We start from the raw sequence: 22,667 nt of genomic DNA, 5'->3' as shown, positions 1-22,667 counted from the left end.
TTTTTTTGCCTATTAATATTGATATTTAATAGTTTATTTTAAAAATATTTTTATCTGCCTGAAGTCTAAAATAAAATAATTTTTTATTATTTTATTTTTGACTAGAAATATTCCAAGTACAAAATTCGATCTCGGGCGTTATTTTATCTTCTTTAACACTTTGTAATAAATAGAAGACGCATTTAGCGGTTTAATTATTAAACAAGTAGTTTCTTTAAATATAATACAGTAAATATTTAAATATCTAAACTAATTATTAATTATAAAAATTCCGATTGTGTTTTTAATTTTAATTATAAACATGTAATGTAATGAGTAATTATTAATTAGACAAGTCTTTGGAAACATATTTTAAATCGGTCAGAATATCGAACATAGGACAATCCCGATTTAATACTATGTAAACTAATTTATTATATATATTAATAAATATAGCATTTGTTTATTAAAAAAAAAAAAAAAAAAAAAAAAAAAGATATTTTTCCTTTTGTTTTTAAGTTAAATTCCTATTTGCTGGTTATTCTTCAGATGCAGAACCGCTCTTTGGCAAGAAGAAGAAATTGAAAAAATTTTTTGTCAATTTTTTTTGCCATATAATTTATTTGTTAAAAAAAAAATTCTAAAAATTATTAAATATCTGCTAAATTTATTTTCATAATTAATTCTCATGTCAACTTTAGTGTTATATTATACAAATTAAAATAAAAATGAAATTAGCCGAAATTTCAAAATTTTTCAAAATTTTTTTGTGAAAAAAATTTTACTTAAAAAATTGTCACATGTAAAAAACTTGAAAAAAAAAATAAGTGCAATTTTTTCTAAACATCTTTTTAGTTGTAATTGAATTAATAAAAAAAAAAAAAATCAAAAATTTTCAGATAATAAATTAAAATTGTAATTTGTAACTTATTGTTGAAGAACAATATCTTCATCTGATCCAGGTCAATGACTAAAGCGATTCCAAATGTTAAATGTTAACAAGGACAGAGCACGCGAATTATATATAAGATCCCGAAGAGTGAGAGCAGTGAGAGCAACTTGGGGTCCAGGTAACAGTGGTTTGACAGGCCACAGCCACCATTCTTTAAATCCCGTCTTTAGTCCGCCGTCCAGTACCAGGTGGATCCGCATATACCTACAACACATAAACACATAAACACACACATGTAAGTAAATATATAACTACACCTCCATACAAATATATTTCAAGTTAAAACTTACCTGAGACTTGAGACCCGAGTATATACTTGGTGCGTTCTATTCTGGTGTCCTGCGGAGGGATCCACAGAGCTACAGGCTACAGGCTACAGGCTACAGTGATTCAGTGATCCAACTGATCTACAGTCTAGACCTACGTCGTGTTACTCGTGATACTTAATTTTAACTTTATTTTCCTTTGACAATATATTTTAGCATTGTTATAAACTCCAGTTTAGCATCAACATTGCTCGGTTCATTGAACGTCGGTTAGTTACTCTTCCTTAAAATGGATGTTAAAAATTTTTAGGTTAATTGTTTACATTTGAAATGTAACATTGACAATTATATATATATATACTCAAGTAAATACTTTTCACTTGTAGGAATAATTTATTATTTTGTTGGTTAGATAAATACAAACAATGGCTTTTTTATGCCCTGTACGGATACGACGTGGAAAGAAGAAGAAACGTATGTTTTTATTTTTATTAGAATTATTTTTAATTTTTTAGTTTTAAATTGTGATTTGATTTCAGCGGGCGCGCATAATTTCAGTCTTGAAAAAGACGGACTGGGATCCACCACTGTTGGTTTAGGATCTAATCGGGTGGCTCTGCCGCCAGGAAGGATTACAGGTAGTGCGAGCATTGAGACACTTGTTCGAGTTGGGATTGAAAAAGAAAATGGTCTTTCTCCTGACAGTAAAATGGTTATTATTCATGATTTTACACCTTGCGTTGATGACGAATTGCAAGTTAAACGTGGACAGGTTTGTTTTCTATTTTTTATATCAATTTTATGACACTTTACTATTTTTTTTTTAAATAAATTATTTTTAAAAAATAATTTTAATTTTTGACATGTAATTTTTTTTACATAGGATAAGTGTAGGTATTACTGCGGATTTTTTTAATTTCAATTATAAATAAATCGTACTTGAGCTTTTAAATTAGAATTAAAAAAAAATTGTTTCTTGTAATTGAAATCTTCAAGAAAATATTTGCATAGTAGTTTTACACCTACAACAATTATTCAATTTGTTATTAATAAATTAAAATTAACTGGCTAACAGGAAGTAAACTATAGCTTTTTTTTGTGAGTTTCTGTACGAAAAGAGGTGCTACTAAAAGATCTTTTTCTTTACATAAAATGCTTCAAATTAAAAATTTTTTGCATACAAAAATAAAATAACCCTTTTTTAATATCAGTTATGCATTAAAAATTGAATTTTTATCAATTAATATTATTTATTTAAGGACGCAGACGCAGTAATTGCTACCAAAAAAAAAATGAACATGCTTGTATTACTGCGAATGTTTTAAATAATCCCCAGTAATAGAAGCACCTCTATTTGTATGCATTTGTACCAATTACTAAGGGTCTAAAATTCATATATTTTAAATTAAAAAGAAAATATTGCCTGTCAATTGACAGTTCAAGTTGCCTTAAAATTACTCTTAGTTAAAAATAAATTATAAACAGAAATTGATAGAAAAATAAAACAAATAAATCAAAGTTGATAAAAAATACAAGCGGTCATTATAATAAAGAATTTGTTGTATTAAATTAAACAGAAAAACTTTCAAACCAAGAAATTTTCATTAAATTAAGTCAATGTAACTTTATTCAAAATTTTTTCGGATTTTTTAAATTCAAGATTTGTGTTTCTTCGATAAAGCTAATTTTTTTTTAATTACTATAAAACCTCTGCTTGTTATGTTATATATCATCATTATTATTAATTGATATGAATTCAAATTATTTCAGGAATACGTTCTAATCCAGTCATTTTATTAAACAAATAATTATCTTTTAAACGTATTATTATTATCATCCCGAATTTTTTATATGATCCCGAAGCTGTTTATCATTGAATTTCATCCGCAGTGATAGGCACGCAGTAATAGAGACAAGCTTCTTTTATGCCCGCAGTAATACATGCATATCAACTTTTTTTTTAAATGCTTATTATTTGAAGAAAATATTAATTTATCGCACTCTTGATTTTTTTTTTTTTTTTTTTTTTTTTAAGTCAATAATGAGTCAAACTTTGGTTTAAAAAAAAAAAAATTATTGTTATTTTTGAAATATTTAATAAAAATGCTTTTGAAGTAAGACCTACCGAAAAAACTGTAGTAATACCTTACCTACACGTACTATATTTACAACAATAGCAAAAATAAATTTAGAATTTAAGAATTGTCAAACTAAAATTATTATTATTTAACTAATAACTATAACTTTTGGAAGTTTATATTTATATTTATAAAAATAGAATAATTGATAATTAGAATAAATAAATATTTTCAGGTTGTTAATATATTGTACAGAGAAAACGACTGGGTGTATGTAATAGCAGCAGACACACGAATGGAAGGATTCGTACCACACTCGTATTGCGCACCTTACACATCTCAGCTCGCGGAACAAACTCTCGCGAGCTTAATGAACAATGTGAAGAAAAAACTCCCGCGGTCAAATGACGGTGACAGTGACAACATAACCTCCGCTGGGTCGACAACAACGACACTGAACAATAACAACAACAACAACAACAACAATAATAACACTAATAATAATAATAACAATAACAATAATAGTAGTTCCCGTTCGCAAATATTAGATTCGCAACACACGGACACTGGCTCGGCTTCCGATTGCGAGAGTTATGCCAGAAATATAACCACTGCTGATATTAATATCAATCGCAATATTGCGCAATCGCAGAACTCGATCCAAACCATTTTGTCGCAGCCTGATGTTCATCCTTTCTTCAAGGTAATTTTTATTAAAATAAAATAAAACATATCTTCTTAAATATTCAAGGTAGACCTGTAAAATAATAATATTTTTGTTAAAAAATTTTCTAGACTACAATTTTGGTTTTATAATTTAAAAAAAAAGAAATTTTTTTTTTATTTTTTCTTTTTTTAAATGTATTTTTTTAGAGAAAAAAAAAAAATAAATAAAATAAAAATAATAATTCGGATTTATATTCAATATTTTTTTTTTTTAATTTTGGAAAAAAAAAAAAAAAAACGAAAATTTCGACTTAAATTTTTTTCAAATAATAATAATAATCATAAATTTATAAATATAGGATCCATCAGCAGGAAGGTATATTGTTTTATACACCTTCGTCGCACGAGACGAAAACGACGTAAGTGTAGAACGCGGAGAATTTGTGACAGTGTTGAACCGTGATGATCCCGATTGGTTCTGGGTTCTCCGCCATTGTGATGGAAATGAAGGGTTTGTTCCCTCTGGATTCGTCTATCCTGGTCATGTGTTGCATTCTTATCAAACAACTGCCAGTACAACAACGACAACAACTTCACCGGTCACAACGACAGCTGATCATAACCTAGGTAATTTAATTATTGTTCTAAGAACAAGTTCTTTCAACACTGTCAGTCAAATGACTAAATAGTTTAATAACTTAAAAAATTTTGAAAAATCAAAAAATGCACGCCTCATAGCACTCACTCATTTTTTAAGCAAAAATTAAATTGTGTAATTGATGTTTAAGGAGGTTCGAGCGTAAATTATGAGTTAAAATAATGTTAAAATTTTTTTTTATTTTCAGTCTTCCCAATATTCATCAAAATTATTTATCTTAATTTAAAATAATTTGAACAATTTAATAACTAATGACTTTTAGTTATTTAATGAAATAAATTTCGTATTTATTACTTGCCGTATTAAATAAATAGATTTGACAACGACGTTGCCAAATTTTTATTTGAATAAATAGCTGACGATAAACGAGTCAAAAATATAAAATAAAACTTTAAATATTTCAAAAATTATATCGTTAATGTATTATTATTAAATTTTTTTTTTTATATTTTACAATAATCCAAGTTTCTTGTGTATAATTTTTTATTCGTTAAAATTTGGAGATTAATATTGAAAAAAATAATTAAAGTTTGTTCGCCATTAGAGCTCGTATATAAAGAGACTAGTAGAATTTGAATTTGCGCGCGCCTTACTATAGCGTTTGCATATATTTTCATGCTCATGATATATTCGACCAACCAATCACGTTACGAATAGTTTGATGCCACATACATTTCATCTCAATTTTATTATGGGAAAAAAAAAAAAAAAAAAAAAAAAAATAGTTTTTTAATTATTGGTGCATGTTTTTCTTATCATATGCGCGCGCAGTTTAAAAAAAAATCTATCTAATTTTCACGTGAAAGAAATCAGAAAAGTTCTTTTGATTTTGTGCATGTGTATCATAGTAAATTTTAATAAAATTCATTAAAAAAAAAAAAAAAACTACGTAAACTAGGCTACTGATATGGAATACGGTACCAGTTTATAAAATTTTGGAGGCGTGCAAAAATAAATTAAACTTATTCCCAATTTTTTTTTTTTTCAGGAGTTCGGAATTCCCCGGCCCAAAATGAGCAACCTCAGCAGCAGAAAGACTTGAGGGATGAAACGACAGGCACTGAATTAGTCGTGTTGTACGATTACAAGGCGCAGGCGCCTGACGATTTATCAGTACGTAGAGCAGACTGGATCTACGCAGATCTAGGGAATCAAACTGTCGACGGGTGGCTCTGGGCGTACGCTCCAAAAACTCGCAAGTACGGATTCATTCCGAAGGCTTATGCTCGTCCTCCTGCAATGACTAGCTTGTAATTTTAATTTTTGCCATCGTTTTTTATACATATATATTTTTTAATATCTTTATCAATTATATTAAATATTAAATAAAATAAATTACGTTCTTTATTTTGTCATTTGTAATAAGAACAATTAATAACCTTCAATATTAATTGACGACCACGTTTATATTGAGGTTACCCGCAATCGTCAGTTGGTTAATCAATTCCCGATGAACTACCAAACAATCTCCGTTCCTGAGAACTTCCCTTGGACGCTGCGCAATCCGGAGGGAATTTACCGGCCCAGTGTACCTCAACGACCGGATACAGTCGTTCAAGTCATCAACCACCTGTTAATTAAATATTTTATACTAATTAATCGAGTAATAACTGGCTATGAAACTTTGTTCCAGTACTTCTATCGAATAACAGATTGTTCCGACAGTAGCGACATCTAGGCTCGCGATCCACAGAACAATAACTTCCATATCGTAGTTGAGTGTGCCAGCGGAACTGTAACGCAATCTGGCGGCTAGAACCGGCAATGGCAGCTGATTTCGATATTTTGGGTGAAGTTGATTTCCGTTGAATAAACGAGCTACTTGATCACTGAAAATTTTTATGAAAATAAAATTAGCAGACATCTAATAATTTAAAGGATTTTTTTTTTTATTGATAAAATTGTTGCAGAAAAATTTTTATAAAAATTCTACATTTAAAAAATTTTTTAAATTATGTGTGCAATTTTTTGAAAATATTTTTCTAGTTACAATTTGATTATTAAAAATAATTTTTGTATTATTGAGAAATCACACGAAAAGAACAAGATGACACTGGTTATCATCCCAGATTATACTGAGTGAAAAAAAAAAAAAAAAAAAAAAAAAAAAAAATTAAGATAGTAGCTAGTATAATCCAGATTACAATGAGTATAATCTAAATTATAATGAGTATAATCCAGATATCACTGAGTATAATCTGGGATGATATTCAGTGTCATCTTGTTCTTTTCGTGCAACAAAAATTTGACAAATTTTTTTTTATTTTCATTCAAAATTAATTATAAAAAAAAAATTTTTTTTTTTTTTTTCATAAAATTGCATTTTCTATATGTGAAATTTTTCATAATTCAATTGTAAAAATCTAAAAAATTGTAAAATGTTAGTTGATTTTAATATTATAATTTTTTAAAAAGTACTCTCCATCCAAGTACTCTCACAGTGCAAAAGAATGTTTATAAAAAAATAATACGTAATTTATTTTGATTAAAATTTTTAGTTTTTAATTATACTTACGTCAGTTTGCCTGAAATTAGAAGAATAGCAAGACAAAGATTAGAATCCTGAAAAAAAGTTGACTTATTAAACACCAGAGTGCTCTTAACACCGGGTTCCACGCTCAGAATCGGAACCTCCGGGTGATCGAACAAAAAATGATTTATAAGAGAAGAAAACGCAATGTTTATTGCACAGTCTAATCTCGGGCAGCGGATTGGTCGCCGAGAACACTCGTTCCATGACGTTAAGCTTGTTCTTATTTCTGAAGACGTTAGTGACGTGTAAGACAGTTCCAAGTTTTGCGGACTTTTTTGGAAAACGTCAGAAATTTTTTCCTGAGACTCGGGTGAGTCTAAGTTGAGGTTCATCAAGTCATACGAGTCTTCGTAAGCTTGGTTACTGCTGGCACTGGAGTCGCACAGAAGGCAATTTTCATCTGGAAGTTTTTAATTTTTAATTTATTTCAAGAAAAATAAATATTTGGAATATTTAAAAGAAATATATGAAAATTTATTCAGCAGGTATTTAATAATTTTAAGAATTTTATAACAAATAAGATTAAAGCACCCAGTACCTGTAAAAGCTAGACCAATACTACTGGGTACTTTATTTTAAATCATGGGAAAAAAAATGAGAAAAAAAAATTGACATTTAGAAATTTTAACAAATAAAAAATGCAGCAATTTTTTCAAAATAATTTTTTGGGATAAATTTTGTTAAATAAAATTAAAAAATAATGACATTAAATTTAGCTGTCACTTGATAATTTAAAAAATTTTCTTTAATAAATAAATTATAGCAAAAAAAAAAAAAAAAAAAAAATATTAAAAAAATGTACTTGTAGAAATTTTAATAAATAAAAAAATTCAGATAGTAGCTAATATAATCCAGAATTACAATGAGTATAATCTAGATTACAATGAATATAAACCAGATTATAATGAATATAATCCAGATTATAATTATTATAATCCAAATTACAAGGAGTGTAATTTAGATATCACCCAGTATAATCTGGATTTTTTGTTAAAAAAAAATTATTTTAAAAAAATTGTATTTTTAGTTTTTTTTAAATTTCTAAATGTCAATTTTTTTTTTGTCATAATTTTTTTAATTTTTACTTTGTTAAAGAAAATTAAAAAAATACCAAGTGGCAGCAAACTTTAATATCATAAAAACTATCTCTAGGAAGAAAACACTCACCCGGTTCTGAACAATGTTTGACGCATCGCTGACAGACAAGATGTTCGCCATGGCAAGGCGATGACTTGCTACGGTCCATTTTAGAATCCACTGTCAGATGACACGCGGAGCACAATCCTAATCCAAAAGTTTTCACTCTGCTTGTTTCTTCCTTGTCATCATCTTCTTCCTCCTGGTCGTATTCTTGAGACTCGTCTTCAGTGTAATGATCGCAATGCGCTTCACTTTCATTAAAATCTGTTTCATAATTTTTTTCATAATCTTGGCTAAGCTCGGATTTACTTCTTATCAAACGTGGAACACGTGACTTGTATTTTTTGGGCTTTCTTGAAGGTCCTGTGTCCATTTTTTGGTTAAATATACAAAAATATAAATACATAAAAATACATTTATCAAAACAAAAGAACTAAATTATTATAGTTTATTTATATTACAATTAATAATTAATAAAAAAAAAAAAAAAAAAAAAAAAATTATTATAAAAATATAATTAACAAAAGTGAATTTTAGTTTGATTAATAAAAAATGAAAAAATAAAAAATGCGCTAGCAGGAAAAATAAATAAAATTTTTACAATATATAATATGCTTCCAAGATTAATAATTAATTATTAATCTAAGTTACTGTTTGTTTGATTGGCAAGATAATTAACAATTAACTTCGATAATTATTAGACACATCAAGTTGGTAAATTTTTAACTATTGATTTTCAATTGATTAACATTAATAAAATTTTTTTTTTATATAAAATTTTATACTTTAGTTGTAATAAAAAAACTATTTATAATTAACACTCCTAATATATTCAATTGTACATTTAAATTTAAATAATTCATTAATTACGAGTATCAAATGGCAATTATACAGTTTATTACTACAACTCGACTAGTTTTTCATCAACTTATTGAGAATTTTTAATTAAATCCATAAATGGCTGTTTTTTTTTTTTTTTTTTTTTTTTTTTTTTTTTGAAAATTTACTACCATATTTCTTTACAGATGCTGTAAGAGCATATAAAAAAAATTTTTTTTTTTTTTTAGAATTAAAATAATAATGTTCTAAAAATATATTAGTGCAAAAAAAAAAAAATTTTTTTTTTTCATTACATGGAAAGAACAAGATGACACTGGATATTATCCCAGATTATACTCAGTGATATCTGTAGTAAAAAAAAATAATTTTTTTTTTCAGATAGTAGCTAGTATAATCTGGATTATTTTCATTATAATCTGGATTATACTCATTATAATCTTGATTATACTAGTTACTATATGAAATTTTCTTTTTACTACTACAGATATCATCTAGGATGATATCCAGTGTCATCTTGTTCTTTCCGTGTAAAATGGAAGAATTTATCAACTATTAGTTAATTAATTTATTTAGAAAAGATTTTTCGATTTTTTTTAACTATTATTAAATATTATTTGGAAGAAAAATTTTTTTTTTGTCAATTTAATTAAATACCCAAAGTTTATAATTCTAATTGCGAGAACTGTAGCCACCTAGCGGAGATTTTTTTTTTTAACTAATTTAAATCTAATTTTCCTTTAAATTATCAAATTAATTTATGAACACACTAATAGAAGAATTAATTAACTAATAATGAATATTTGTTAAATTATTCAATTAAAAAAAAAAAAAAAATTTTAATATTATTTATTAAATATTAAAAAATTCTTATATCAGAATAAAGAAAAAAATTCTTTTTGTCAGCATTATATACTTTTAGAACATAATTACTCCGATTCCCAAAAAAAAAAAAAATTTTTTTCCATACGCTTTTAAGCCTTTTCAACGTATTATTTTGAGCATTTGTAATGCACAACAATAATAAACTAATTAATAAATATTCACTGTATATAAAAACAATCCGTATTCTAAGTGTAAAAATTTTCGACTAATAAATCGACGTATTGCAATAAATAGACTTATTTATCAGACATTAAAATATTACGAGCACAAGCTAATCTTTCTACACTAACCGCTTGTATATTTTTCAAATCAGTATTGTCAAGTATGGATTTAATATTATTTTTATCGTCCAAATTAACCATACTGCAACTGCGATCTCTGGACATTCTCAGAGAACTAGACCTGTTAAAGATCGAAAGCAGTGGCAGTTCTTTAACACTTGAAATTTTACAAGTCGGTTCTCGCTTTTTTGGACTTTCAACAAATTGAGATTGGACATGAGAATCTTTTTCAGATTCTCTCGTTGAACTGACGTCAGAATTATTAGTAAAGACATTACTTGGCACATTGTCCTTAGATTCATTGTTTAGACCATTTGCGTTATTGTCTAAGTTATTTTGATTAACTGACAATTCGTTGATCGATTCAGTTGGTTCATTAACATCGTTATTATTATTATTATTATTATTATTATTATTATTATTATTATTATTATTACTACTAAGATTGTCTTTTTTATTATTGAAACTATATGCGTTAACTGGGCTGCTAGTTAACGATTTTGAGTAATTATTTATTGCTAGTACGGATTGTAGTTCCAACTCCCACTGGCTTGATGTCGACTCGCTGCCGTCCACTGATCGTACTGACAGATTTTCCATCCGGTCTTTCAACTCATTGATTTCCTAAAATTAATTAAAATTTTTATGTCAATTATTTTTTTTTAATTTTATAATTTAATTTAAAAAAGCCTTAAAGTTTAAGAAAGTGATAAAAGTAGACACATCGAAAGTTTGGGGTAAAATGGGCACTTCTTTTAAAATTATTATTTATACTGAAATTAACAATGACAATAAAGTTAGCCGACATATAAAAATTTTTAGAATTTTTTTTATTGAAAAAATTATCACAAAAAAAAAAAAAAAAAAAAATCTCGACTAACTTTATTATTATAAATTAACAGACATATGTAAATTTTTTTGATTTTTATGACAATAAAATTATTGAGAAAAAATTTTAATTAAAAAATTCCACGTCTAAAAATAAAAAAATAAATTTCCAAAGCCAAAAGGGCGTATGTTTTAATTTATACGCCCTTTTAGCTTTAGGACATTGAAAATTTAGTGACCTAAAGCCAAAAGGGCGCATAATTTTTTTTGCCGATTGCTTTGAATTGTCATTTATATATGTTACTAATTTTGCTGCATAATTGAAAATATATATTGATTATTAAATTATTAAATTACAAATAGGTATTTTTAAAGGTTATTAAGGTAAAAGACCCAGTTATTGATACTTGCAATTTTATTTTAATTAAAAAAAAAAAAAAAAAAACAAATCAACTCTAATAAATTAATAAATATCATTTTTGAATTATAAATTTTAAGAAAATTGCTTTTTTGAGAACATTTGATTTTTTTAATTAGAATAAAATTGCAACTGTCAATAACTGGCTCTTTTACCTTATTACAATTTTAATACAAATTCTGTTTATAATTTTATTTGAAAAAGAAAAAAAAAAAACAGTTGCGATATCTAACGTGGTTGGTGAGTCAGAGGCGCGAAATTCAAAAATATTAAATCATCTGGATTTATTTTTTAGAGTTAAATTTTATATTTCAGAGCAAAATTGAAAGTTTTTTTATACGCCCTTTTTGGCTTTAGACTAAACTTTTTCTAAAGCCAAAAGGGCGTATGTTTTGAGGTATGCCCTTTTGGCATTAGTACGTTGAAAAAAATTTTTTTGACAAATCTTTACGTTTTGAGCAGTTCTAAGTTGAATGGCGAAAAAAAATTTTTTTTTTTTACGCCCTTTTGGCATAAAACCCTATCTAGCTGCTGTAACACGCCCTTTTGGCATTTGGGTCGCGTTATAATCTCCAGTATAAAATAGATAATTTAAAAAAAATTCCTAGTACATGCAACCCTTAAATCCAGCACGTAAAATATTAATAAAAATAAAATAGTTACCTCGATATCACGCGTCCGCTCATCGGAATCAGTCTCGCTGGTGAGCGAATCTAATCTACCGGCAGTAACTCTATTCAATTCGTCTTTGTAATCCAAGCTGCCGTCGGGCGTAATTAATTCCGCGCCGACACCCGGTTCGCGTGGACCATTAACCATTATGGAGAGCTCCCTCCTCTGCTGGTGTATTTCGTTGCTTATTTTCTCCAAGGCTTGAAAGCTCTTCGCGTACGCTCTCTTCGCCTCCTTCACCGCCTTCTCCAAGCACTGGACCTTTTCCTTTTGTTGCGCCAGTTTCTGCTCGCAGTTTGCACGGATCTCAAAGTACGGGCGAGCTTTTATTATCGCGCGCCTGTACTTCTCCTCCAGCTGCTGGGCTTTTTTGTCTGCGTCGTGGAACAAAACTGCTTTACGGTGGTGCTCTCTTCCACACTCGGCTTTTTGATTTTCTGCGTCCATTACCTTTTTCATAATTTCATTATTCATTTTTTTTTTTTTTATATATATAAATTTTTAGGAACAAAAATAATTTTTTTAATAAACAATATTTAGAATTATTTACTTTTATAGTCGCGTGATTCAACATATCCTGCCATGCTTGATCGAAATTCCACTCGTGCCTGTGTGATATAAATCTCGCTTCAGCTAACGCGACCGTTTCTTTAGCTGCTGCATGAATTTCACTTGCACGTTGATATAAATGTGCTTGATGTTGACATTGGATCTGTAAATTTATTGTTATTAATTTTTTTTAATTTAATGTTTTTTTCTTATAAAATTATATTTCATTATAAAAAATTAAATCAATTTTCTTTTGATCAATAAATAATTTTTAAATAAACCAATAAATTTTTTTACTAAAAAATTGATTGATAATTTAAAAATAAATAAAATATAGATTTATCATGATATTTTTAAATTATTTAAAAAAAAAAATATATATATATATATATATAAATCACTTTCGATATTTTGATAAAGATAAATTATAATTGTGTTTTTTTTACACAATTTTCAATTATAAATAATTGACACGACTACAAGTGAAAAAATTGTTAAAAAAAAATGATTGTGCATTTTTTTTAGATATTAACGCACCTAGTCATATTTTTTTTACATGAATAATTAATTTAAAAAGAAATGTTACTTGTGCTTGACGAGCAACTTCACTAGCTTCGTAATAACATCGGGCTTTTTCAATACAACTGTGGCCTAATTTATTAACAAATTCTTCTAATTGCTTCGTTGACTCCGAAAGAAGTTGTTTGAATGTACTGTTTGCTTCCTATAATAATAACAATAATATTAATAATTATTGTAGCAATTAAATTGTTAAAATATACAATTATCAAGTTAAATAACTAATTTTTCTATTATTTATTATGATAAAGTAATTCTTTAACATTGACCGACTAAAATAAAAAAACATCTCTTAGATAACTAATCTTATCATTACTATTGTTATTATCAATTATAAAGTAGTTAATGAAAATTAAAAGATGGGCAATTATACTTACGTCAAGTTCAATCTCAAGTTTGTTGATATCATCAGTCGCACTATTTAAATTTTCCAATTCAATCTGTAAGAAAAAATGTGTTTTAATGAATTACAATTTTTTTAAATATTAAATAATTTTTTTTTTCTTAGAAGAAATATTAAGACCATAAAAATTTTTATAAATTAATTATGATAAAATAAAATATTTAAAAAATTTATACTTTTAATTGTTTTAACTTTTACTGATATTTTTCATATTAATTTAATAAGTAAAAAAAAATATAAAAAATTGTCTGGTCTTAGTACATGAAAAAATTTTTTGAACTAGAATAAGATGTTAGTAATAGGATATGTTAGTAATTGCAACTCAAGAAAATAATCACAATTAATAAAAATAAAAATAAAAATATTAATGCATATTATTATTATTAAAATTTATCAAATTTCTATTAAATTAATTTTAATAAAAATTATCCTGATTATTAACAATTAAAATAATAAAATAAGAACAAATTATAAATAAAGCATAACATGACTAGAACAAAACATTAACAATAGTTATGAGTAATAAGTTATAACAACAAAAGTATTACATATACATGAATCACCAGTAATTTGTTTATATGACATTAAAGTTAGCTGTCACTTGACAATTTAAAAATTTTTTTTTTTTAACAAATAAATTCGCTCCAAAAAATTATTTTTTAAAAAATTACATTTGTAGTTTTTTTTAATTTCTAAATGTCAATTTTTTTATAAATTTATTTGTTACAAAAATTCTTGAAATTATTAACTATCTGCTAAGTTAATGATGTTAAATTTAGCAGTCACTAGAGAATTTTTAAATTTTATTTAACAAAAAAATGATTTTTAAAAAATTGAATTTTTATTTTTTTTTAATTTCTAAATGTCAATTTTTTTTGCCATAATTTATTTGTTAAGAAAAAATTCTAAAAATTATTAAAAATTTTTTAGAACAAATTTTTTTGTTAAAGAAAATTAAAAAATTAACAAGTGACAGCTAACTTTAATGTCATGCTAAGTTAATTTTCATTTTGTTTATCACTGCACAAGATAAATTACTATGAACTATGACAAATAATAATTTAATTAATAAAATAAAACAAAAATTTATAAGTAGGACGTGGTACTGGTCGGTGTCAGGTGTCACGAATTTCATCCGGAAAAAATTAAAATAGCAATAAGTAACCTAGCTGACTGTCAAATCACCTATAAAGTGAAGTTAGTATAATAAATAAATAAATAAAGATTGACAATTACAAAAGTGACATTTAGATAAAAATACATTTAGTGACAAAATGTAAAAAATTACCTGAATCCTGGGATCTAGAGGAGCGTCCGCGTCGTCGACATCCGCCATTCTCGAGTTATTTTTTTCGACAATTAAAATAATAACTCATTATTCAGTTCTGATAGTTAGATGCAATAAATCCATTGTGCAGAACCAACTATTGTTGACTGTTGATTATTTACCGCACACACTACAGATACTGGTGTTATGTAAACAGACATTAACAGGAAGTTACTTGAGCTGAGATTATTATTGTACCTGCATGGGGTATTTGTATTTCTAAATGGTTTATTATTTTTTTATTTTTATTTACAAGTCTCGGGCGGACAGCACGCGTTAATCTCCGCCATATTTGGAATTTCAGGAGTACTTGCGTTTATTCCCGCTAGTTGGCGGGAGTTTCAAAAGACCGCCAAAATTTTGAAATTTAAATTTTATTTATTATAAAAAAAATTAATGAGAATTAATTTATTAATTTTTAGAATTTTTTGATAAATAAATTATAGCAAAAATAAATGAGAAAAAAAAAATTGACATTTAAAAATTTTTAAAAATTATTAATGCAATTTTTTTAAAATCATTTTTCAGAAAAGATTTACTTGTTAAAAAAAAATTAAAAAATTATCAAAAGACAGCTAACTTTAATGTCTTTTTTTTAAAAAAATTGCATTTTTAGTTTTTTTAAATTTTCTAAATGTCAATTTTTTTTTGCAAATTGTTACAAAAATTTTTTAAATTATCAACTATCTGCTAAGTTAATTTTCATTGAAAATAAATTTGACTGACATCTAAAAATTTTTATACTTTTTTTCTATTAAAAAAATAACAAAAAAATTTTTTAAAAAATTCATTTGTAAAAAATTTGATAAATTGTAAGTGCAATTTTAAAAAAATATTTTTTTAGTTTAATTTAATAAATTGAAGAATAATATTTTTAAAAACTGGGCATTTGTAAATTTTTATAGATTCTTACATGTAGAACTTTTTTACTGTCAATTTCAGTTTTTCATTAAAAAAATTCGATAAAATATTTTGCAATAAAGTTTTCAAAAGTCAATTTTTGTATTTTTATTCTCAAAATTTTTTTAACAAATGATTAATTATTAATTAAAGTTTTGCAATTGGAATTTTTTTTTTAAATAATTCAGTAAGAAAAATAAAATTAATTAATGGATTGATAACTAATAAAAAGTATTTTTCAGAAGTGACAATGGATTGAAAATGATTCTTTCGGAAATAGAAACCCTATCGATTACATATATATATATATATATTCATGAACTTTGGATGTATATGTATGAGTAAGAGTATTAGTTTTTTATTTTTAATCAAAAAGAAGTTATCCGGGAGCATATGTTAGTTTGACATTTTTCAATATTGTCGAGAGCGTCAAGGCCGTGGAGCTTCACCGATAATTTTTTTTTTCTATATATTTCACGCTTTATATCTCGATGACAATTTGAAGGCGATACAGGGGTGGAAAAGTTTAGCGAAAAATGTGATGTGAGCCGGGGATGAGAAAGTTAAAAATAAAAATTCTGTTTCAGAGCCAGAGGAAAAAGAAAAAGAGTAATCAAAAGCTTGATCCATTGCCGATCAAGAGAAAACAATTTTCCCGGGAGCAGTATTATTTTCAGCTATCTTTTCAAAAAGGGTGTTTTTATATTATAACATCCAACATCCTGGTAGTACACTTTTTTTTTTTTTTTTTTTTTTTTATCCAGTCGCGTCGATATAGAAAAATAATTCGATATCATCAAAGGAATAGATTGTCTGCGGGTAGAAAATTTTTATTAATACTAAATTAATATTTCTTCCTCGCCCTCATCTTTAAAAGTTATATTCCAATAACAATTTATTTTATTTTCTTTTTTTAGATTCACCTCTTACGGGATTCGATTTCCCGTTTTTCACACGGAAAAAAGTAAAATGTAATAAATAATAGTCGATTTATAATAAGCAACTAGCAATCTTGCAGTCACTATGTGACTTGTGAATTTTTAATAAAAATAGAATTTTGTTTTATTAAATATTAAATTTTTTTAAATTGTACTGTAATTTCTTAAATATTGGAGTTTTTTAAGATTTAACCCACATGCATTTTTGATATATTTTTCATATATACATATATATATAATATATATATATGAAATATATAAAAAATTGATGTGGGTACTCAAATTAAAGGTCTCGATGAGTGTAACATCGGGATGAGCTTATATCTTTAAAAATGTCAATAATCCACAAGATACAAAGTAATTTCCTAATTATTGACATTTTGTAGGATATAAACTCATTTCGATGTTACACTCGTCGAGACCTTTCATTTAAATACCCACATGGCATTTTTTTATTCATCAACTCTTATAATTTAGATGAAAAATATGAAAATATATCCTGTAAATAAACTATTCGTAACTTGATTGGTCGAATATATCATAAGCATGAAAATATATGCAAACGCTATAGTAAGGCGCGTGCTTGAGCGCGCAAATTTAAATTCTAGTTATTTTTATAGTTTACTAGAAATTTGAATAGCGCGCGCTTTAATTTTGACCAATAAGGGATCAGGTCCCATTTTTTTGCGAGTTTCGACTATTGACTAACGTCACACTCTCATATATTTTTTTCCTCGCAGGTAAGAGGATTAATAAAAACTAAATTTACTTTAAAATTGAATTTATTGTAAGTATTTACAGAAACAATTTTGTTTTTTTTTTAAATAAATTACATCCCAACTTAACATTTAAAAAAAATAAAATACATAACAGCACATAATTTTAACCATAAATAATTATATATATATATATATATTTTAATAATTACTTTTTTTTTATCTTATATACACCATTCACATTCATATATATTTTTTATAATTTATAATTATAATTATTCACATTTACAATTAGTATACAAAGAGATACTTCATTAAAAATAAATTTTACAATACTTCAACACACACCCACACACAAAAGGTACACTTTAGAATGATATAAACAGTATTTATTATTATAATTATTAATTGATGTCTTTCTTGTAATTTATTATTATAATAATTTTTTTAATTAATTCGTTCATCACGAATATTTAAGTATGACAGTTACTTATTGCCATCGATTAAGAGTAATTTTAATTCCTGAAGCGGTTAAATATTATAATAATTAAACTCCACATTTTTTTTAAATTATTAACGACCATTTTATCGACAAAATCCATTTTAATTCTTTTTAGTTTTTTAATCTTTTTAATTTTTTTTAGGTATCTGTGATACATTGCCGACAAGATGGACTCTAAGATCTAAGATGGCCGAGGTCGAAAGTAAGGTTAAGTTAGACCGAGACAAAGACACAAATTTTAAAGTTTTATTTATAATTTATATAATTATATAATAAAAAAAAATATTTTTTGATCAAATAACATAGAAAATAACGAAATAGAGAGCTTTTTATTTTCGCGGTCATGCACTGACTGAAATTATATATTTCTTATTGTTTCATAACTCGGCTATTTCATTCTTATCTTTGTATCTGGTGAATATTTTATATATTTATATACTTTAAAATGAAACATTTTAAAGTCTCGTTTAATAGGTACGTTTCTTTTTCCATATAAGATTTTTTTCCAGAATCATTATTTAGTTTTATTATTTTATTGTTTCCAAAGCTATTGTTCGGTTATAATTATATAATTTTTTATGATATTTGGGGTTAGTTTTATTTTAATTAATTTTAAGCGTTTATTTTAGAATTTCGAGGGCTTTCGGATAGTATTTGATTTACTTTTTGATTTATTTACATTTTTTTTTTATTGGTCCTTAGATTTACAGGGGAATTTTTTTCGTTTGCGGTTTAAATATATGAAATATTTTTTTTTTATGAAAGTTTAACTTAAAATTTTGATTGAGAAAATACAATTTTTTTTTGGAACAAATAAATTTATAATTGTAAAGAATAAATTCAGTTTTTAAGCAAAAAATGGTGAAATAAAAAAATATTTAATATTTTTTAATTTATATCTTACATATTTACAATCTTAATTTTATTTTTAATAGAGCATCTACACTGAAAGAAGAATTTATTAAGATTTAATGAAATTTATTAATTGTTAATAAATTCTTCTATTAATGTGTTGAATACATTTGGAAATTTATAATAAATAAAAAAATTAATTAGTTCCAAGGTTTCCACTAGGTGGCTATAGTTCTCGTACTTAGAATTCTATAATCTGGATATTTATATTCTCTAAAAAATTTTCAGAGGATCAGGGTTCGACAAAGTTATTTTTTTTTTAATACACTAATTATTAAATGCCGTTTATAAACAGTTAATATCGCAACCCAAATGCCAAAAGGGCGTGTAAATTTTTTTTTTTTTTTTAATTAATCAATTTATTAACACTTTCTAATTTTAAAAATAAAAAAAATAAATTTCCAAAGCCAAAAGGGCGCATAATTTTTTTTGCCGATTGCTTTGAATTGTCATTTATATATGTTACTAATTTTGCTGCATAATTGAAAATATATATTGATTATTAAATTATTAAATTACAAATAGGTATTTTTAAAGGTTATTAAGGTAAAAGACCAAGTTATTGATACTTGAAATTTTATTTTAAAAAAAAAAAAAAAAAAAAAACAAACCAACTCTAATAAATTAATAAATATCATTTTTGAATTATAAATTTTAAGAAAATTGCTTTTTTGAGAACATTTGATTTTTTTAATTAGAATAAAATTGCAACTGTCAATAACTGGCTCTTTTACCTTATTACAATTTTAATACAAATTCTGTTTATAATTTTATTTGAAAAAGAAAAAAAAAAAACAGTTGCGATATCTAACGTGGTTGGTGAGTCAGAGGCGCGAAATTCAAAAATATTAAATCATCTGGATTTATTTTTTAGTTTTGAGCAGTTCTAAGTTGAATGGCGAAAAAAAATTTTTTATACGCCCTTTTGGCATTTGGGTCGCGAAAGATATTTTTGACTTTTGAATGAATGATAGAAAAAAATTTTAGACATAATGAGATAAAGAATTGAAAGTGATTCAGCGCTTTGTTTTTTTATAAAAATTTTTTACATCAGTTTAGTTGGATTAAATATTAAGTTAAGTGTGAAGCAAATAATTTTTTGTCGAATTTTCATGGATATATATGACAGTAATAATAATAATAAATATAAGTGTGACCTTTAAAGTGGTACTCAGACTAGTAACCCTACTGTAGACTAAGTAAATATGATACACGGGTAAATGCGTTCCTCGATTTTATTTTATTTATATTTTTATTTTTATTTTTATTTCACTCTGACGTAAGTAATAAGTCAAGTTTTTTTTTGTCCGGAGACGACATATCACTGCGAATTTTTTTTCACGCGCAAATACAATGAGACATATAAAGAACCGAACAAAGGAAAATTTAAAACTAAGGAATGTACTGAAATAAGTGAAATAGAAAATGGCTAAATAAAAACGTTAGTAAAGTAACAGCAGTTTCAAAGTGTAAGAAAACTTTTTTAAGAAAAAGTTTAAACCACTCGGAACCAACGCCGACGTTGATTACTATTATACTTACAATTATTTCGTTTTTTTTTTTTTTGTTATTTCTCTTCTTTAGCGTCAACTGACAAATTTTGTTGAATTATACTGTTGCAATTTGCTGCTGAAGAAACAAAAGTTTCTTTAATTAACTATTTCAATTAAAATTACTTTAATCAGTCTAGTTTTTTTTTTTTTTTTTTTTTGAGATTTATTTTTATAGATGAAGAAAAATAAACTCTGTAGTTCAAATTCATAGATGGTGTTCAGAACACGGAAAGAAATTTTCTTTAAAAATTTCAAGAGTCAAGAAAAATATTGAAAAATACTATTAATAAATTTTACTGTAATATAACTAAGATTAAAAATAATAAACGTTAAAAATTAACGAAATTAAAAAAAAATATGTCAATAAAATCAAATAGAAATTTCGTTCAAAAAAAAAATTAAAATTAAAAAAACAAAGTTTCTTAAGACAAAAAAATCTCTTCTGGCACAGTAAAAAATTTTGCGTCATTGCGTCAAAAATTTTTGTGTTAAAAATGTTTGTGTAAAATATTTAACACTTTTTTTGTATTAATTTAACACTTTTGAGTGTTAATTTGACACAATAAATGTTAAATTTTCACATAAAAGTGTTAAATATTTAAAAAAATTTTTTTTGACGCAATGCAGCAAATTTTTTACTGATTGGTCTAAAATAACTTTTGTCTTCCTTAAAATTTTCCTGGTACAAAAAATTTTTTTTTTTTTTTGTGTAAATTTTACTGATAAACTTTAAAAAGAATTGCAGTTCTTTAAAAACAGTAAATTTTTTAAAGAAAATGTCTTTCCATTTGTGATTATTCCAATTAAAAAAAAAAAAAAAAAAAAAAAAAAAAAAAAAACCAGACTGACCTTAAGACAAAACAAAGAAGAAAACTAAAATGGTCCTTTATCGTAGATAAATTTAATGGCAGTGTTGTGCTTATTTTTCCTTCTCTTGAAATAAAAAAAAAAAAGTTTTCCGACATTAATTGACATGAATCCAACAAAAATCCGTACCTTTGGCAATTTAAGAGTTTCTTAATTAGCAAAAATATCGGAAGTTTGCGCTAAATCAATAACCAAACTCAATTATACCATTCAGCCGAGTAATCTAACTATCAAACAAACGTAACATATTGTATGTACATATCCAGAAGAAATAATGAACAAGTTTCAATTTAAAGTTAGTAACCTAACTAGAGAATTATTTGAGAATTTATGTACACAGTCAGTCATTAAATTTATTAGCATTAGATTTAAAATATTGCAAAGCAATAAATAATTAATGTTTGAGATTAGTTGTTAGCTATTACGATCGAGCGCGTATGTGTAAAAGACAATGGAAGTGAAAATAGCGGAAACGCAACAGTAGATTGTTATTAACTTACTGTGAGATTTAGTTTGTTTGTAGAAAGCAAAACTTTCGGACGTAATCATAAAACAACAATCATAAAACAAGAATTGAGTACCTTTGTAGGTTTATATATAGGTGCTTATATATTCTAAGGGTAGGGTGGGAAGCCACTAATTTTGTGCAACAGTTTGTTCTGCACATAGCTTTATCACGTGGCTTACAGACGCTCGTTGTTCTTCAATAGTTTATATTATTAAATTATTAATATTTTATTTTATAAAAATACTGTATACTAATTATTATTATTATTATTATTATTATTATTTATTTATTTATTTATTTATTTATTTATTTTTTTTTTTTTTATTATTAAAAATAGTCCATATCTTATTGCTTTTTAAGTTTAATTGAAAAGCTGCATTATTATTGACTGTTGACTTGGATTGATGGTGAAAAATAGAAGCGGTAAGTTAAAAAACAATTCTTGAGTGAGTTAAAGCGAATGTAACACTGGGAGCATCGGATCTGTAAAGCACGCGAGAGCTATTGCCTCCACCCTACACCCAATCCTACATATAGTGTCTCACGCCCATCCTTCTACCTACAGCTCTCCGTCTTCGACAAAGTAATTTCTTAAAAGCACTTCGAAATTCTGGTGAAAATACTGTGTAGATAGCTGGATTTAAAGTTGAATTGAAGTATCTGGAACACAATTTGGTTATTTCATTATTGGAAAACATTATCGAAATAATAATAATAATA

General features: G+C 25.6%; 4 protein-coding genes across 9 annotated transcripts in view; 1 reads left to right on the top strand and 3 right to left on the bottom strand.

Annotated features, from left to right (window-relative positions):
* Positions 1 to 1,026: 1,026 nt before the first annotated feature.
* On the top strand, positions 1,027 to 5,946 carry LOC141536913 (SH3 domain-containing protein Dlish-like). 4 transcript variants are annotated; one of them, XM_074257713.1, is made up of 6 exons: positions 1,027 to 1,166; positions 1,610 to 1,671; positions 1,737 to 1,969; positions 3,511 to 3,978; positions 4,301 to 4,568; positions 5,588 to 5,946. In XM_074257713.1, the coding sequence occupies exons 2-6, from the start codon at positions 1,623 to 1,625 to the stop codon at positions 5,851 to 5,853; spliced, it is 1,284 nt and encodes a 427-aa protein (XP_074113814.1). In that variant the 5' UTR covers positions 1,027 to 1,166; positions 1,610 to 1,622; the 3' UTR covers positions 5,854 to 5,946. The 4 variants fall into 4 exon arrangements, with proteins under 4 accessions (XP_074113814.1, XP_074113812.1, XP_074113811.1 ...); XM_074257711.1 differs by lacking the exon at positions 1,027 to 1,166 and adding an exon at positions 1,327 to 1,466; XM_074257710.1 differs by lacking the exon at positions 1,027 to 1,166 and adding an exon at positions 1,331 to 1,466 and having other exon boundaries at positions 1,584 to 1,671.
* On the bottom strand, positions 5,696 to 22,127 carry LOC141536915 (uncharacterized). 2 transcript variants are annotated; one of them, XM_074257715.1, is made up of 6 exons: positions 21,940 to 22,127; positions 8,300 to 8,635; positions 7,115 to 7,532; positions 6,236 to 6,428; positions 5,979 to 6,169; positions 5,696 to 5,833 (listed from the first exon to the last, which is right to left on the bottom strand). In XM_074257715.1, exons 1-5 carry the CDS (start codon positions 21,986 to 21,988, stop codon positions 5,987 to 5,989), a joined length of 1,179 nt encoding a protein of 392 aa, XP_074113816.1. In that variant the 5' UTR covers positions 21,989 to 22,127; the 3' UTR covers positions 5,696 to 5,833; positions 5,979 to 5,986. The 2 variants fall into 2 exon arrangements, with proteins under 2 accessions (XP_074113816.1, XP_074113817.1); XM_074257716.1 differs by lacking the exon at positions 5,696 to 5,833 and having other exon boundaries at positions 6,027 to 6,190.
* On the bottom strand, positions 8,799 to 15,349 carry LOC141536911 (SH3 domain-binding protein 5 homolog). Its single transcript, XM_074257706.1, has 6 exons — positions 15,013 to 15,349; positions 13,699 to 13,761; positions 13,329 to 13,466; positions 12,744 to 12,905; positions 12,185 to 12,643; positions 8,799 to 10,899 (listed from the first exon to the last, which is right to left on the bottom strand). The coding sequence occupies exons 1-6, from the start codon at positions 15,058 to 15,060 to the stop codon at positions 10,231 to 10,233; spliced, it is 1,539 nt and encodes a 512-aa protein (XP_074113807.1). The 5' UTR covers positions 15,061 to 15,349; the 3' UTR covers positions 8,799 to 10,230.
* The window catches only part of LOC141536912 (5-hydroxytryptamine receptor-like), a 77,326-nt gene continuing 75,222 nt past the window's right edge, over positions 20,564 to 22,667 (bottom strand). For both annotated transcript variants that reach the window (XM_074257707.1, XM_074257708.1), the window contains exons 10-11: positions 21,422 to 22,607; positions 20,564 to 20,648 (exon numbers count right to left, since the gene is read on the bottom strand). In XM_074257707.1, the coding sequence (XP_074113808.1) occupies positions 22,475 to 22,607 (133 nt within the window). In that variant the 3' untranslated portion in view covers positions 20,564 to 20,648; positions 21,422 to 22,474. The remainder of the gene's footprint in view (positions 20,649 to 21,421; positions 22,608 to 22,667) is intronic.

Source organism: Cotesia typhae, unplaced genomic scaffold (genome assembly GCF_013202065.1).
Source record: "Cotesia typhae breed Kobodo isofemale line unplaced genomic scaffold, CoteBio_Ctyphae scaffold_45, whole genome shotgun sequence".
NCBI lineage: Eukaryota > Metazoa > Arthropoda > Insecta > Hymenoptera > Braconidae > Cotesia > Cotesia typhae.
Note: the sequence above shows the minus strand (reverse complement) of the source record. Positions and strands in the feature narration are given on the sequence as shown.

Excerpts from the sequence above, each read along its gene's own strand:
- LOC141536913 (XM_074257713.1), top strand. The coding sequence starts at position 1,623 with ATGGCTTTTTTATGCCCTGTACGGATACGACGTGGAAAGAAGAAGAAA. Across the intron at positions 1,672-1,736 it reads ACGTGGAAAGAAGAAGAAAC|CGGGCGCGCATAATTTCAGT; the intron begins GTATGTTTTTAT and ends ATTTGATTTCAG. Across the intron at positions 3,979-4,300 it reads ATGTTCATCCTTTCTTCAAG|GATCCATCAGCAGGAAGGTA; the intron begins GTAATTTTTATT and ends TTATAAATATAG.
- LOC141536911 (XM_074257706.1), bottom strand. The coding sequence starts at position 15,060 with ATGGCGGATGTCGACGACGCGGACGCTCCTCTAGATCCCAGGATTCAG. Across the intron at positions 12,644-12,743 it reads TGAATCACGCGACTATAAAA|GTAATGGACGCAGAAAATCA; the intron begins GTAAATAATTCT and ends ATTATGAAAAAG. Across the intron at positions 10,900-12,184 it reads AGCGGACGCGTGATATCGAG|GAAATCAATGAGTTGAAAGA; the intron begins GTAACTATTTTA and ends AATTAATTTTAG.
- LOC141536915 (XM_074257715.1), bottom strand. The coding sequence starts at position 21,988 with ATGATTACGTCCGAAAGTTTTGCTTTCTACAAACAAACTAAATCTCAC. Across the intron at positions 8,636-21,939 it reads CAAACAAACTAAATCTCACA|GACCTTCAAGAAAGCCCAAA; the intron begins GTAAGTTAATAA and ends AAATGGACACAG. Across the intron at positions 6,170-6,235 it reads CAATCTGTTATTCGATAGAA|GTGGTTGATGACTTGAACGA; the intron begins GTACTGGAACAA and ends TTTAATTAACAG.